The sequence below is a fragment of the Zalophus californianus genome, chromosome 9 (assembly GCF_009762305.2).
Source record: "Zalophus californianus isolate mZalCal1 chromosome 9, mZalCal1.pri.v2, whole genome shotgun sequence".
NCBI classification, from domain to species: domain Eukaryota; kingdom Metazoa; phylum Chordata; class Mammalia; order Carnivora; family Otariidae; genus Zalophus; species Zalophus californianus.
Window position 1 is genome coordinate 103,036,103 of NC_045603.1, and position 17,996 is coordinate 103,054,098.

The window sequence follows — 17,996 nt, forward strand, 5'->3', positions numbered from 1 at the left end:
TTGAATAAAAACTTAAAAAAAAGAAACACTTCACATATGCTGGGATAGCTACAATAAAAAAGAGAATAACCAACGTTAGTTGAGGATGTGGAGAAATTGGAACGAACACACACACACACACACACAATCTATTGAAACAGGTTGGGTGCCTGGCTGGCTCAGCTGATAGAGCACTAAACTCTTGATCTCAGGTTGTGAGTTCAAGTCCCACATTGGGCACAGAGATTACTTTAAAAAAAAAAAAAATCAACAGGGGCGCCTGGGTGGCTCAGTCGTTAAGCGTCTGCCTTCGGCTCAGGTCATGATCCCAGGTCCTGGGATGGAGCCCTGCATCGGGCTCCCTGCTCCACGGGAGCCTGCTTCTCCCTCTCCCACTCCCCCTGCTTGTGTTCCTTTCTCGCTGTGTCTCTGTCAAATAAATAAATAAAATCTTTAAAAAAAAAAAACCCAACAATTTAAAATTGTTACAACAGGAAATAGTGGAATAAGGATCATATTTAGAATGCAACTGTAAATGCCAGAAAAAATAGTTAAAAGAACAAAGTGGGGAGGGTGCCTGGGTGGCTCAGTCAGTTAAGCGCCTGCCTCAACTCAGGTCCTGATACCAAGTCCCACAATCAGACTCCCTGCTCATCGAGGAGTCTGCTTCTCCTCTACCTTTCCCTCTCCCCCCAGGTGGCTCAGTTGGTTGTGTCCGACTCTTGATCTCAGCTCAGGTCTTGAACTCAGAGTTGTGAGTTCGAGTCCCTACTTAAAAAGAAAGAAAAGAATGCAGCGGATCTGTCTCCGAGGGGTGGGACTGGGGTGGAGAATAGTGTAGCAGGGATCTTTTTGCAAATAAAACTTTTAGCACTATTTCACTTTCCAATATGTACATGTATTATTTTAATAAAAATTAGAATAAAAAATTTAAAGACCTGTTATATAAAACAGAGGTCAGCAAACCTTTTCTTTAAAGTGCCAGATAGTAAATATCTTAGGTTTTGCAGGCTACATGGTCTCTGTCACAACTATGCAACTTGGGCCTCTGAGCCACAGATAATATGTAAACAAGTGAGTGTGGTTGTGTCCCAATAAAACTTTATCACAAAAAGAGGTGGCAGATTTGGTCCACAGGCCATAGTGTGCCAACCCCTGCTATAAAGCATGTTTTGAACGTTACAGTCAAAGGTGGTTCAATATCCCGCCCCACCCAATACATTATTTAAGTTGGGCAATTACTTAAACTTTCTGTGCTCCAATTTCCTCATCTGTAAAGGGGAATATTAGTAAAATCAACCTCATAAATGTATCATATTAAAATGATGTGATAAGGGGCACTGGGTGGGTCAGTTGGTTGGGCGTCTGCCTTAGGCTCAGGTCATGAACTTGGGAGTCCTGGGATAGAGCCCTACATCCGGCTCCCTGGTCGGCGGGAAGTCTGCTCCTCCCCCCACTCATGCTCTCTCTCACTCTCTCAAATAAATAAAATCTTTTTTTTTTTAAAGATTTTACTTATTTATTTGAGAGAGAGAGAATGAGAGATAGAGAGCACGAGAGGGAAGAGGGTCAGAGGGAGAAGCAGACTCCCTGCCGAGCAGGGAGCCCGATGTGGGACTCGATCCCGGGACTCCAGGATCATGACTTGAGCCGAAGGCAGTCGCTTAACCAACTGAGCCACCCAGGTGCCCTCAAATAAATAAAATCTTTAAAAAATAAAATAAAATTATGTGATGATAACAGTATCCAGCAAAAATCATCATTGGGTACTAAAAAGTTGTGGGGGAGACTCACAAAGTTTCAAATGAGCACTTGTTCACTTATTTGTTAAAAATAAAGGGGTATACACTGGGACTGTACCTAATGCCACTGAGTTGCACACTTAAAAATGGTTAAAATGGTTAAAAATTTAAGTTATGTATATTTTGCCACAATAAAAAAAAGGAAGGAGAATAGTTATTCTCCTTCAGGCAGGATCTAACCCAGTCTGGGGCCCTGCCCATCCCATGGCTGTGTCATCTAAGCACATGTGACCTCCAAGGTCATCACTGCAAGGGGAGAAAGTTGTTCAAGTCACACCAGTTCATAGCTGCCTTAGACCAGAAGTGATATGCATCACTTCTGGTCACAGTTCACCGGACAGAACTTGTCACAAGGCTCCAACTTAATTGCAATGGAGGCTAGGAAGTGTAAGAAAGTATTTGGTGAGTACTGTCTCTTCTGCATCCGTTTTCCCCCTCCAGTGTGAGCCCCTAGAAGGCAGGAGATTCTTGGATTCTTCTTGGCCCCCCAGTGAGTAGCATGGTACCTTGCTCCTAGTAAGGGATCAGGGAGGGGAGTGTTTGGTGAGTGATTAAATGAATAAATGGATGGAGGATGAAGTACATAGTGTAGGATAGACAAAGCATATTTTTTAATTCTTTAGAAAATGATTTTACAAGGCAAGAGTTACACTTCTCACACTTAAAAAGCAACTTGCTACTTTTCTAAACAATATCTTAGAAAAGTCAACCTTTTATCACAGAAAAGGCCAACTTCATCTCTGCCCATAAAGTAAAACATGGAATCATTCTTTTTTTTCCCCTGCCAGTTACTACTTTGAGAAAAAGTTGACTGCCTTCCTTTCTAAAACTGTCTACAACCATTTTCCTATTATAAAAATAAAATATCTTGGGCGCCTGGGTGGCTCAGATGGTTAAGCGTCTGCCTTCGGCTCAGGTCATGATCCCAGGGTCCTGGGATCAAGTCCCGCATCGGGCTCCCTGCTCCTTGGGAGCCTGCTTCTCCCTCTGCTTCTCTCTCTCTGTCTCTCATGAATAAATAAATAAAATCTTTTTTAAAAAATTAAATTAAATTAAATTAAAATATCTTTATTGCAGAAAGCTTTACACATATATCAAAAAAATATGGAAGGAAGTAAAATTTGATGGGATCACCACCAGTAACAGATAACTGTCTTTTTTTATATGTGATTGAGTTTATGTGTGTATATTTTATGTGTGTATGTATGTGCATATTTGCTAAACAAAGTAGAATCCAAATTTATCAGGTGTATCTTACGCAGCAGCTCAAATCTTCTTGGCCTTGCCTGTCTCTGAGGCCCCTGACCACTTTTTCTACCCCAGTTGCCATGAGGTAGACCAAATATGCATGAGTTCTATCTGAATGCACAGAGGCACCACCAGTGGTCCCTTACTTCCTGCTCGTGCCGGATGCCTCTCACTCCCACCCCTGGCTTCCCTCTCACCTTGAAGGTGTAAGAACCTGTGGGACCCACCTGATGCCCACACATGCACAACCTGGAAGTCTGAGGGAGGGAATATACCATGCGGCAAACCTTTTACCAATGAGATACAGAAACTGAGAGGTAAATTCTTCTCCCTCCTTTCTTTGGGGGGGTTGTCCTGGGATACAGAACTTCATTCACGCTCCTGAGAGACAGCGTTAGGAGATCAAGCGGTCAGTTGTACTTGTTACCAAGGGGTGGCCAGCTTGGAAATGTACCCTTGAACTGACTTACTCTTCCTTCTCTCCTCAATCTCCCTTTCCCTTACTTCTGCTTCCTGAAGAAATCATAGCACATAAGGTTTTGCCTCAAGTCTAGGTTCTGGGGTCCCCAGATATAGAGATACCATGGATGCTCTGCCAACTATCCCTTCAGCTCTTACCACAATCGTGCACCCTGGCCTAACTGCCGAATGCCAACATATGTATCTCTTTATCTGAGGGCCTTTTTTGGCATCCAGGGCCCATTTTGTACCTGTTCATGGTAAGTTGGAAGCGCCAGAGAACCGATGCCCTTGGGAGCAGCTCTCCAACACTGACTGATGGGAGACCCTAGATCTCTTACGCATTTTGTGAAATAGCACTGAGCTGTGAGTTCTACATTGGCTTGAGTTCCCCAGTGAAATTAGGTTTGGTTGCCCACTGGTGGTAACTGGCTTGACCATGCACCCTCACCCTCTGATGACTGCCTTTTCCTTCCTGTCTCACTCCCCTCTCTTCTACCAGTATATCCTGGGCTCTTCTCTCAGATAAGCTACTTACATTTGAAGAAAAATGTAGGGGGAGCAAAAGATACATTTACAATGGAGAAATCTAACAGATACTACCTTAATCAGGTAATCAAACATAATGTCACCAGTAATAGTCCCATCATAAGCTTCCTGATGGATACACTGAAAAGGTCAAAACATCACTCAGGGAGTATTCCTACTAATTTAATAATGACTCTAATCAAGAAGAAATAATTAAACAAGTTGAAATCTACAAGGCTTGGACTCAAACAATGTCAATGTCTCAAAAAATAAAACAAAACAAGTGAACTCTTCTAGATCAAGAGACTAAAGACACACAACGCACAACAACAACTACAGTGTGGTCCTTGAGAGGATTTTAGATCAGGAAAAAAAAAGCTGTAAAGGATAGTCTGGGGACAGATGTGATTCTGACGATGGACTGCATACTATTCAATGGTATTGTATTGTTGTTAAACTTGCGTCACAGTTATGTAGGAGAATGATCTCTTTCTTATACATGAGGAAGTAGTATGAGTGAATTGTCATGTTTTCTGCAACTTACTCTCAAATCATTCAACTAATAAAATGTGTGTGTGTGCAAAGAGGAGGAGAGGAAGATAAAGCAAAGTAACAAATTTATGAATCTAGGTGAAGGATATGCAGGCATCCCTTGTATGACTTTTCCGAAGGCTTCAAATGTTTCAAAATAAAATATTAGGAAAGACTTCCTGCATAGCCAGTTATAGCAGCTACGTAAATCCAAATATCCCAATACATCCAATGCAGACCAAAAAGAGAAACAAATAAAACCACAAATATCCCATATCTTGTAATATAATTAGAAGACTGAAGGGCGCCTGGGTGGCTCAGTTGGTTGAGCAACTGCCTTCGGCTCAGGTCATGATCCTGGAGTCCCGGGATCGAGTCCCACATCGGGCTCCCTGCTCAGCAGGGAGTCTGCTCCTCCCTCTGACCCTCTTCCCTCTCGTGCTCTCTCTCTCTCATTCTCTCTCTCTAATAAATAAATAAAATCTTAAAAAAAAAAAAGACTGAAAATACTGCAAGCGTCAAACTGCCTGGAATTAGAAAAAATAAACATCAACTTCTGGTGGAGATATTTCTCAAACGCACATTCTGAGTCTTCAAGGAGAGTAAGGTGAGACATAGATGGGAAGAGAAACGCATAGGAGAGAGGAGTAGATGGACAGCCTAAGATGGAGCTAAAATTGCTCCCAGGAAAAAGAACCCACACTAAGTATGCAGATACTGACAGAGTTCTGGTAGGTCAGAGTAGTCCAGGAAAAAAAGTGTATACACAACTCAAGGAGGCAGTATTGGAAAGCCCATGTTTCTGGGCAGAAGATGGCAAAAAGGAATGAGGTGTCCTTTGAAACTGTGCTGTGAAGGGCAGAGAGGGCAGAGTATAGATCCTATAAGACAAGAGAAAATTTAAAAGTCAAAGGACATATAACCATGTCCCCTTTTTTGGCTTTTTGCCTTCTAATAGAGAAACCATACTCACTACACTTACAAAAGAATAGGAACCGTTCTTGACCATGAAATCTCATAAATCATCTATCAATCCTGTTCACAAAATACAAAATTAAAGATAAAAAAGAGTCAGTGAACTTGAAGATAGTGCAATAGAAATTATGTAATCCGAAGAGGAGAAACAGACTGAAAATAATGAAAGAGTCTCAGGGTCCTGTGGAATAATATAAAAACAGCTAACACAAATATAATTGAAGTCCCAGAAGAAGAGGTTAAAGAGAATGGAAAACAAAAACAACAACAAAAAAATTTAATGACCTGAAATTTCCTAAATTGGGTGACAGGCATAAATTTTTTAGATTTAAGGTCAGAAAACCTCAAGTAGGATAAATACAAAGAAAATCACACCTAGACACATTGTAGGCAAACTGCTGAAAACAAAAATAAAGAGAACATCTGGGAAACAAAGAAAAATGGCATATTATATACAAAATAACAATAAAAATGATGACTCCATCTTACAATAGAGTTAAAAAGGCGTACTTAGGAATAAATTTAATGAAAGATGTATAAGGCCTCCCCACTGAAAACTACAAACAGTACTAAGAGCAACTAAGACCTAGTAAAAAGGGAGATATACCATGCTCATAGATTTTAAGAGTCAATACCATTGAAATGTTAATTTTTCCCAAATTGATGTAAAGATTAAATGTCATCCCAGTCATAACCATAACAGACTTTTTCATAGAAATTGATAAAATGGGGGGGCCTGAGTGGCTCAATCGTTAAGCGTCTGCCTTCAGCTCAGGTCATGATCCCAGGGTCCTGGGATAGAGCCCCGCATCGGGCTCCCCGCTCAGCAGGAAGCCTGCTTCTCCCTCCCCAACTCCCCCTGCTTGTGTTCCCTCTCTCGCTGTCTCTCTCTCTCTAATAAATAAATAAAATCTTAAAAAAAAAAAAAGAAATTGATAAAAATGACTCTAATACTGATATGGAAATGCAAAGGAACTAGACTGTCCAAATCAATCTTGAAAAACAACAAAGTTGAAGGACCTACATTATGTGACTTCATGACTTAAAATAAAGCTACAGTAATTAAAATAGAATTAAAACTACCCCTGAGGGCGCCTGGGTGGCTCAGTTGGTTAAGCGACTGCCTTCGGCTCAGGTCATGATCCTGGAGTCCCGGGATCGAGTCCCACATCGGGCTCCCTGCTCAGCAGGGAGTCTGCTTCTCCCTCTGACCCTTTTCCCTCTCGTGCTCTCTATCTCTCATTCTCTCTCTCTCAAATAAATAAATAAAATCTTTGAAAAAAAAAAAAACTACCCCTGAAACAAATAATACATTATATGTTAATAATTTAAAAAATAAATAAATAAAAAAGTAACTAAAACTGACATAAGAATTGATCAGTGGTGGGGCACCTGAGTGGCTCAGTTGGTTAGGTGACCAACTCTTGGTTTTGGCTCAGATCAGGTCTCAGGGTCAAGGTCTTGGGGTTGTGGGATCAAGCCCTGCATTGAGCTCCGTGCTCAGCGGGGAGTCTACTGGAGCTTCTCTCCCTCTCCCTCTCTGTCTGCCCCTCCCCCTCCTCTTGCATGCACTCTAAGATAAATAAATCTTTAATAAAAAAAAAAAAAGGATCAGTGGAACAGGAAAAAAAAGCCCAGAAACTAACCACCATTTATACAGTCATCTGAATGGCAATCGGAATTGCAAAGGTACAAATGTAATGCAATGGCATTTTCAACAAATGATGCTGGGACAACTGGATATCCATATGGGGAAAAAATTTTATATTTTCCAGAAAGTATTTTTCACGCAATTCACAAAAACTAGAGATGGATCATAGGCCTAAATATAAAAGCTACAACCATAAAATTTCTAGAAGAAAATATAGAACTATATCTTCACATCCTAGAGATGGTCAAGATTTCTTTTTTTTTTTAAAGATTTTATTTATTTATTTGACAGAGAGAGAGAGACAGCGAGAGAGGGAACACAAGCAGGGGGAGTGGGAAAGGGAGAAGCAGGCTTCCTGCAGAGCGGGGAGCCCGATGCGGGGCTCGATCCCAGGACCCTGGGATCATGACCTGAGCCGAAGGCAGTCGCTTAACCGACTGAGCCACCCAGGCGCCCCGATGCTCAAGATTTCTTAGACAAGACTCAGAAAGCAGTGACAATAAAAAAAAGAAAAGATAAATATGACTACACCAAAATGTAATACTTTGCTTATCAAAGAGCACTCTATGAAAATGGATAGGCAACCACAAAAGACTGATATCCAGGATATAAAAAAGATACAACTCCTGCAACTCAATAATAAAAACAAATAACCCAATTTTAGGTGGTCAAAAATCCGGGCAGGCACTTAAAGGAAGATACCCAAATGTCAACAAGCCCAGAAAGTGTTCAACATCATTAGTGATCAAGGACTAAAATTAAAACCGTAACAACATACCCCTCTATACACTCCAGAATGGCTAAAAATAAAGACTACAGCACCAAAAGTTGGCAAGGATGTGAAGCAACTGGAATTCTCATACACCGCTGGCTGGAAAAAGAATGATAAAACTATTCAGCTGTAAGCACATGCCACCCTCCATGAAAAAAGAATCACGACTTAGGTTCAGAGGGTAGAACAGCAGGCCACAGAGGATTATCCCCAGGCCTTGAACCCTAATGGCTCTTTATATACCCTGGAGATCAGTCTTTTGTTCGGTAGGTGTTGATGTTTGCCTATTCATTTTCTTAGAGTTGTCTTTGAGGAGAAGCTTTAAATCTGATGTTATCACATTTTTTTAAAGTTGGGTACTGCTTTCTAAGTCTTGTCTAAGAAACCTCTGCACACGCCCAGGTCATGAAGATATTTTTTATTTTCTTCTAGGAGTCTTATGTTTTGTCATTTTGGAAAAGAACTGATAATTTCTTTAGAAATTAAACATGCATCTGCCATATGACCCAAGAATTCTTCTGATAGGTATTTTCTCAGAGAAATAAAATCATAGGACCAAGAAAAGATTTGTGGGGCAGAGGCACCCAGGTGGCTCAGTCAGTTAAGCTCCAATTCTGGATTTTGGCTCAGGGTTGTGAGATTGAGCCCCCCATTGGGCTCCACATTGGGCTCTGTGCTGGGCATGGAGCCTGCTTAAGATTCTCTCTCCCTTGCCCCTCCACCATCCTCTCAAAAAAAAAAAAAAAAAAATTTGTTGGATGGAAAGGGAAAGAGCTTGAACCAGGGCAGGGGCTATGAACAACAAATGGATGAATTTGAGAGCTATTAAGAAGGTCAACAAGATTTGTAAAAATGTTTTTATTCTTATCTAATTATAAGTGGAGGGAAGAAAGAGTAAGAGGGAATGAGGCATGTTACATACGGGAATTTTCCTCTTTTGTCTGATCTTTTCTCATATTTACTAAAGACAGGACAGGAGACACCTGGGTGGCTCAATCAGTTAAGTATCTGCCTTCAGCTCATGTCATGATCCCAGAGTCCTGGGATCGAGCCCAGCATCCAACCCTCTGCTCAGTGGAGAGCCTGCTTCTCTCTCTCCTGCTCCCCCTGTTTATGTTCTCTCTCTGTCAAATAAATAAATAAAATCTTTAAATTAAAAAAAAAAAAGACAGGATAGGCAGGGCATGATCATGAAGGGTAATATAAGCCACCTTAAAAAGCTTGAAACATTAGTTTATAAACTTTGGGAGAGCAATGGAAATTTTAAGCTGAGAATGATGAGATTATATTCAGGTGTCAGAAGGCTGTCAACAGTGAATAATTAAGGGAGGGATCAGTTAGGAGTCTGTTAGAACCCTCCAGAGAGAAAATGATAAAGGAAGATCATGGCCATGCGGAGAAAGGACGGACTCTGGATATGTATTACAAGGGGGCAGAACCGACAGAACTCAGTGACAGGAGAGGATCTGATCGCAAAGATCAAGAACAGCAGGATTGGAGATCAGGTTTTTTTCTTTTATTTTCACTTATGCACATGCTGCTGTAACATTTTGTGAAACTTCAAATGTCATCTTCTCTTTGAAGCCTTATGCAGGTTACACTCTAAATAGAATCAATCCTTTGTTCCCTAACATTTTAGACACACATCAAAGCACATATTACACTCAAAATCCACACTCAGCCATTCAAGAACAGAAAGGCCCATATACTAACTACTGAATCTCCAGCACTTAACATAGTCCTGACCTAGCCCTAGTATAGAGAACACTTTATTTTTATTTTAGCTTCTCTTCACTCTAAAACTGCCAGTATGGTATTAAAAATGAATGCTTTGAGTGGAAAAATTTTAAAAGTTACAGAGATAGAAGAATATCCACACTAGGCTTTCTGCCCTTGAATAATTACATTGGTTATGCAGTCAATTCTCATTCATGGTAGCTCTATAAAGTCATCATGAACACTGAATTATCAAATACCGAAACATTTGCTCCCAGGAGAAACACGGGGTTAGGTTCTTGTGAGCCTCTGGTCACAACATTTTCTTAGTCAATACATAATCTCGTTTTATGTGTGTTTCTACTGAAAGACACCTCACTCCATATATATTAGCTCATTAACAACAACCTCATAGCCATAAGCATGTAACTCATACCTGAACAATGCTATCTAAAAGAAGCTTTCTTTTCTTTGTAAGAGACATCACAGCCTTCTTGCACTTGTAATGCTAGACAATACTTCAGCAATATGCTTAGAGGCCATTCCAAATTGCGAAATCACTACCAAAAAGTAAAAAAATGAGAAAAATGTGACACTAAATATACCTCAAAGCACCATGAGTGTTGATTTAGGGGTTACAAAGAAATTTATGGGTAGGTACATTCCCAAATAAAGAGTCCATGAATAATGAGGATCAACTACAGGTTTTTTTGTTTGGTTTTGAGATAAAACCTCTCTCCCACAGCTATTATCAGCTACATTTTTCATACACTCATCTCCAACTGCACCCAGTTCATATCACAAGGTTAACAGGTCATGGCACACATCACGCAGCAACACAAATATTTCTCTGCTAGCTACTACAATTAATGGTCTAAGAAACGACTTTAAAAAGACAACTTTCCCTAAAAGATACCAGAACTGAGGCCACTAAAAAACCTGAGCCAGTCTCAGCGTTAAATGCTGGCTTATGAGAATTTCGTTTAAAAATGTGGCTCAGGGGCACCTGGGTGGCTCAGATGGTTAAGCGTCTGCCTTCGGCTCAGGTCATGATCCCAGGGTCCTGGGACAGAGCCCCACATCGGGCTCCTGGCTCGGCGGGGAGCCTGCTTCTCTCTCTCCCTCTGCCTCTCCCCCTGCTCATTCTCTCTCTCTCTGTATCTCTGTGTCTCAAATGAATGAATAAAATCTTTAAAATAACAATAAAATAAATAAAGAACAAATAAAAATAAAAATGTGTCTCAGACTGGGAGTTCTGCGGAGGAATAGACCTTAAAAGGTCTAGGAAGCCAAAAGTAGAAACAACCCAAACGCTCATCAACTAATGGAGCAACAAAATGTGGCATACCCCTACCAAGGATTATTATTATTATTCAGCCATAAAAAGGAGTGCAGTATTGACAATGCTACAACATGCATGAACCTTGAAAACATTATGTTAGATGAAATAAGCCCAACACACAAAAACAAACCGTAGGATTCCACTTATCTAGAACTGGCAAATTCAGAGACAAAAAGTAGATTAGTGGCGGGGGGGGGGGGGGGGGGGGGGATAGGGACAGATGAGAAGTGCCGGCTAACGAGTTGTGGGTTTCTTTTCGGGGTGATACAAATGTTATGGGACTAGATAATGGTGATGGTTGGGCGCCTGGGTGGCTCAGTTGGTTAAGCGACTGCCTTCAGCTCAGGTCATGATCCTGGAGTCCCGGGATCGAGTCCCACATCGGGCTCCCTGCTCGGCAGGGAGTCTGCTTCTCCCTCTGACCCTCTTCCCTCTCGTGCTATCTCTCATTCTCTCTCTCTCAAATAAATAAATAAAATCTTTAAAAAAAAAAATAGATAATGGTGATGGTTGCACAACCCTGTGAATATACTAAACCCACCGAACGGTTTAAATGGATGAATTTAATCATATATGAATTGTATCTCAATAAAAAAAAAAAACTATGAAGGCTAAATATGTGGCTAAACTTGAATGTCAAATTCCTTTGAAATGGGTAATACTTTCCCAACTGCAACCCCTCCTCCCAACTCCGCCTAGCTACAGACACAAACTTCAGCACCCTTCACTCCTGTCAACAAGCAGCGTTTGGGAGGTCTCGCGCCCGTGCACCGGACGGTCACAATTAACAATACGCCGCCCGCACCCCGTCGTGGGGTCTCGGGGTGTTGGTCCAAGTCTCCTGTACTCCTGTCCCTCCTAACCAAACTTTCGGTAGGTCCTGATCCTGAACCCCTACTGTACTAACTAGTACAGGCCCTGGACTCAGGATCACTCTTTTGGAGCCCGCAGGACGAGCTCAACCGCCGCCCCAACCCATCTACTCAGAACCTTCGCAGCTCACGCTCCACAGGCCCCGGGCCGGAACCACCCCAAATGGGCCGTCCTCCCGCCCCGCCGCCCCCACTTACGTGCCTCTGGCAGCGCGCGATGCACGCAGGGAGCTCGGTCTAGGTTAAATGCAGAGAAGGGAGTTTAGATAGAGCCGCGCAGAGGAGACTGGGAAGGAACTGCAAGAGAACCCTGGGAAGAAGGTCCAAATCGAGCGCGAGCCCGGGGTGGGCGGGAAGGACAGGAGGAGGAGGAGCCGAAAATCAAGTCAGAAGGGGAGAAGAGCCGCAAGGCAATCTGCCGAAAGCCGTAAAGCAAGCTGGCAGCGCGACGCTGACCTCGACGTGCCAAAGCTGATCTCCCCGCGTCACTCCCTCTGCCTCCATCTCCCCCCGCACGCCCTCTACTTTTGCGGCCGCCCAGGTCTCTGCTGCCCCCTGGCGGACTCGGCGGGCTCACGAGGGGCATTCCCTCGCCTTACTGAGAGACCGCGCAAACCCAATCCCCAGATAGAATGCGGCTGTGCGGCGGGTTAGGAACTTCTCAGAATCCGTCTGTGCACGCGAGGGATACTGCAGGAAAAGAAAACATGCTTTTAAGTCTTCTTAAGAATGGTCATCAGAGGCCTTTATAGATTCCACACCAGGCAGGCACAGCAAACCGAGGCAGTGTGGACATGTTTGCTCACTAAGCCTTCTTCCTCTCCTGCCACTGCCCCGCGCACACACACACACTCATCACCTGATGGCTTCTTAAATTAGCTGGGACCGGAGGGAAATGAGAGTGTGGCGACAAGGAAGAAGGGAGTTCTTTAGAATGGTCCTTGGAACTGTGCCTTGAAACTGGGTGATGACTGCACATCCTATTAGCAGTGTTCAAAAACAAGACTAAAATGTTTAGTCATTACAACCCCGTCTTAAGTATTTAAGAACTCCAACAAAATCATTCTCTTACGTTTCCAAATTGGCTGTTTCAACACACCCCTTTTAACCAGAAGGTTCATTATCTGAGCAGCAATACACCAGAGCAAGTCATTTCCTGGATGACTACTCACTCTTCCCAGTGACACCATCGGAAGCTGAGTAAAAAGCCTAGAATCAGACCCAATGCATGAACAATTTATTTGGTAAAGGTGGCATTTCAAATGAACCAAGAAAGGAATGGTTTACTTTTAAAATGGTGCTGGGACGATTAGTTAACCGTTTGGGTTAGATTCCTTATCAAAACATACACTAAAATAAATTACAATTGAATTCAAGAGTGAAATGTTAAACACAAAGATACACATAAAACAAAGTAAAAGACACACATGAGTATCCGACCTCAGAATGGAGGACTTTCTAAGTATAAAAACGAGACAAAAATCGTAAAGTAAAAGAGGGACAAATGTAATTACCTACATAAAACTTTTTAAACTTCTGCAGTTGAAAATAAAATAAACTTTAGAAGTAAACAAGAAAAAGGGGAAATATCATGAATGGTAGAGAGTTTATGTATAAAAAGTTCTAATAAGAATAACAGGCAAATGAAATAAGTAGGTATTTCACAAAAGGGTAAATATAATAAATATGAAAAAAGGTTTAAGTTTAATAAAAGTAAAGGGGCGCCTGGGTGGCTCAGTTGGTTAAGCCACTGCCTTCGGCTCAGGTGATCCTGGAGTCCTGGGGTCGAGCCCCACATCGGGCTCCCTGCTGAGCAGGGAGTCTGCTTCTCCCTCTGACCCTCCCCCCTCTCATGCTCTCTCTCTTTCATTCTCTCTCTCAAATAAATAAATAAATAAAATTTTTAAAAAATTAATAAAAGTAAAAAAGACATGCATACTAAAATAAGTGTATCATTTCACTCATTTCTGTTTTAAATTAGGAAATTAAAATATTTTATACAAATATTACAGGATTACATTCTTATTGAAAAATACAAACAATAAAAATAAATCCAACATTTTATTTGACCACTCATACATCAAAACCCATCATATTCTCAAAGTTAACCATTGTTATCAGTTGATGTATATTCTTGCTGACCTTGTATTTATGATCACACATTAAAATAATGTATGAGGGGCGCCTGACTGGTTCAGTTGGTGGAGCGTGGGTCTCTTGATCTCAGGGTCATAAGTTAAAGCCCCACATTGGGTGAAGAGCTCACTTTAAAATAATTAATTAATTAATTAGGGGCACCTGGGTGGCTCAGTTGTTAAGCGTCTGCCTTCAGCTCAGATCATGATCCCAGGGTCCTGGGATCAGCCCACCTCCGGCTCTCAGCGGGAAGCCTGCTTCTCCCTCTCCCACTCCCCCTGCTTGTGTTCCCTCTCTCGCTGTGTCTCTGTCTGTCAAATAAATAAATAAAATCTAAAAAAATAATAAAAATAATTAATTAATTTCTGATAATATTCCGTGTAGATGATACTTTTGCACTGCTGGTAGGAATATATACTGATGCAACCTCTCAGGAAAGCAATCAAACAATATATATATGACAAAAATATATACCCTCCAGGGGCTCCTGAGTGGCTCAGTTGGTTGAGCTTCTTTCTTCGGCTGGGGTCATGATCCCGGATCCCTGGGATCAAGCCCTGCATCTGGCTCCCTGCTCAGCAAGGAGTCTGCTTCTCCCTCTGTGCCTCTCCCCTCCGCTTGTTCTCTCTCTCTCAAGTAAATAAATAAAATCTTAAATATATATACATATATATATACATATATATATAAACTGTGACCCAGGAATTCAACCTCCAGGACCTTATCAACTAAAGAAAATATCAGGGATGTACACAAAGATTTATACCCTAAAAGTTACTGGAAACAAATTAAAATACCACATTATAGGATCTGTTCAATAATACAGTATTAGGGGCGCCTGGTGGCTCAGTCGTTAGGTGTCTGCCTTCGGCTCAGGTCATGATCCCGGGATCCTGGGATCGAGTCCCGCATCGGGCTCCCTGCTCTGCGGGAGGCCTGCTTCTCTCTCTCCCACTCCCCCTGCTTGTGTTCCTGCTCTCACTATGTCTCTTTCTGTCAGGTAAATAAATAAAATCTTTAAAAAAAAAAATTGAAGGCATAGTCTTAAAGAGATATTTGTACACCCATGTTCATAGCAGCATTATGCACAATAGCAGAAAGGAGAAAGCAACCCCAGTGTCCACTGACAGATGAATGGATAAGCAAATGTAGTAAATACATACAGTGGAATATGATTCAGCCTTAAAAAGGAAGTAAATTCTGACACCTGGTACAACATGGATGAAATTTAAGGACATTATGCTAAGTGAATTAAGCCTGTCACAAAAAGACAAATACTGTACAATTCTGCTTATGGGAGATACCTAAAGTAGTCAAATTCATAAAGACGAAAAGTGTAAGTGTGTTACAGGGGCTAGGGTAAGGGGGAAATACACAGTTGTTATTTAATGGACATTGAATTTCCGTTTTGCAAGAGGAAAAGAGTTCTGGAGATTGGTTGCACAACAATGTGAATGTACTTAATACTATTGAGCTGTACACTTAAAAATCACTAAGTTGGTAAATTTTATATTATGTGTATTTTACCACAATTAAACATTTTTTATTTTTTAAAGATTGTATTTATTGATTTGACAGAGAGAGAGAGGACAAGCAGGGAGAACAGCAGAAGGAGAGGGAAAATCAGGCTTCCCGCTGAGCAGGGGGCCCACCGCAGGGCCCCATCCCAGGACCCTGTGATCATGACCTGAGCCGAAGGCAGAGGTTTAACCAGCTGAGCCACCCAGGCACCCCTGAACATTTTTAAATTAGAATAAACTAAGTTTTAAAAGCTTACCTACAATGAAATAAATCAAAGAGCTTCCATACCCTCAAAGTCTCAAATGAACTGATTAATAGCTCATTCTTAAGTGTGAGGGCAGTAAAAGATCCAAGGAATAACTTTGACATAAAAGCTATCAAAAAAAAAAAAAGGAAGAAAGAAAGAAAAAGTAAAACCAAGAGACAAGGCAGACGGAAATACATTTTTTTCAAAGAAAACATAAATAATATTCTCGGATAACAAGATATTGTATTCTATTCATGAATGGAATAGTGTGTTCTAAGAAAAAGAAAAATACATTTTTAGAAAGCCTTTAGAAATTAAAAATATGATAGCTAATGTAAACATCTCGCTGTTAAGTTTGGAAGATGGTCAAGAAAATCTCCCAGAGAGTTGATCAAAACAATGGATAATAAAAGAGAAATAGTAAGGAAATTAAAGTATCAGTCAAGGAAATCCAATATCTGACAAATAGCTATTCTGGAAAAAGAGAGTAACAAAACACGAGAAAGAAATTAACAAAGAAGGGGCGCCTGGGTGGCTCAGTCGATAAGCGTCTGCCTTTGGCTCAGGTCATGATCCCAGAGTCCTGGGATCGAGCCCTGCATTGGTCTCCCTGCTCCGCAGAAAGCCTGCTTCTCCCTCTCCCTCTCCCCCTGCTTATGTTCCCTCTCTCGCTGCCTCTCTCTCTGTCAAATAAATAAAATCTTAAAAAAAAAAAGAAAAGAAATTAACAAAGAAAAAACACAAAAGAACTTTTCAGAACTGAAAAGATGTCTACATGTCTATAGATTTTCATATTGAAGGGACCCACAGTAGAGCTTGGTATAATTACGCTGACAAATTTTACATCATTAGAGGTGGAGGAAATATCTTAGATGAAAATATCCAAAATGAATACCAAAAAAGTATCATTTTACATACAAGTATCCAGCACCAAAAGGATCAGGAATCAGAATGGCCTTGGGCTTCCCTTGCACAGCAATAGAAGCTAAAAGACACTAAAGCAAAGCCTTCAGAATTCTGGGGGAAAACAATTTCCAACCTAGAATTCAATACCCAAACTATCAATAAAGTGAGAGTAAAAGTAAAGATATTTTTGGACAGACATGTCCTCAGAAAAAAACTCACTTGTTGCCCACCTTCTCTCAGAAGGTGAGAATGTATCAAAATGTAAAACAAAACTTAGGAAGAGGGGACACCTGGGTGGTTCAGGCAGTTGAGCTTCCAGCTCAGCTCAGGTCTTGATCTCTGGGTCATGAGTTCAAGCCCCGCATTGGGATGGAGCCTACTTTTTAAAAAACAAAGACAAAAGCACAGGATTTAGGAAATAGGATCCAACACAGAAGAAAGGCCATGAAATTTCTGAGATGGTATGAAAGTAAAAATCTCAGGAAGGCAGCTAAGCAGCAGGCCAAAGGCCTATCAGTACAGAGTGGAGAAAAGGATGACAAGCTCCAGATGGAATGTGTGCAGGGAGGGGCGGGGGGGGGGTGGTGATAATAGATAACCTGGCTTTTTTGACATGTGGAAAAACTGAATCGAGAATAATTAATGAGTCCTTCTGAATTAAAAAATAATAATAAAAGGGAGGTCTCTTGTCTTAGCAGAATGAGAAAGGCTAACTGGCAAATGTCAAGGAAATGCCAGCGTTGAAAAATTATCATTTGGCAACCATCAGTAAAGATGGAAGCAGGCAAACATCACCAATGGATGCTAAATCTCAGGGGAAATTTTGATTTCCCCTGAGAGGGGGAATATTTGCATTCCACTCCCCTGAGAAGAGTGGAATATTTGCATGACCCGAAATTGTCTCCCCATGAACTTATAAGTTGCAAAGGAGGGAAAAAACCGTAAGAGTATAGTGGGCAAACTTTGACTAGGTGATCAAAATTAACATTACCAATGAAGGGTAACAGGACATTATCTCCAGATGTGCTATCCTGAGAAAGACACAGCGTCACCTGTGCGGTGTCCCAGAGAGAATGCATGACCTCGATGTAATCACAGAGCAACATCAGACAAACAAAATGAGGAGCGTTCAATTACAAGAAAAAGGGTATGTGTTAGGGGCTGGAGCATGAGGCACTTTATTCTTCAAAACATCAATGTCAGAAAAGACAGACTGTGAAAATGTCCCAGAAAAAAAGGAGGCTAAAGAGATTTGACAACCACGTGTAATGCCTGACCCTAGCGTATGCTGGACAGGGGAAATGCTTGGAA

At 41.4% G+C, this 17,996-nt stretch overlaps 1 protein-coding gene across 9 annotated transcripts in view; it reads right to left on the minus strand.

Moving 5' to 3' along the window:
• The window catches only part of RAD52 (RAD52 homolog, DNA repair protein), a 37,339-nt gene extending 24,975 nt beyond the window's left edge, over nt 1–12,364 (minus strand). For 3 of the 9 annotated variants that reach the window (XM_027593620.1, XM_027593626.1, XM_027593625.1), the window contains exon 1: nt 10,098–10,215. In XM_027593620.1, the coding sequence (XP_027449421.1) occupies nt 10,098–10,145 (48 nt within the window). In that variant the 5' untranslated portion in view covers nt 10,146–10,215. Of the gene's footprint in view, nt 1–10,097; nt 10,216–12,073 lie in introns of those variants that run through there. The other 6 variants (XM_027593624.1, XM_027593618.1, XM_027593623.1 and 3 more) reach the window with 5 other exon arrangements.
• Between the last annotated feature and the right edge of the window lie 5,632 nt (nt 12,365–17,996).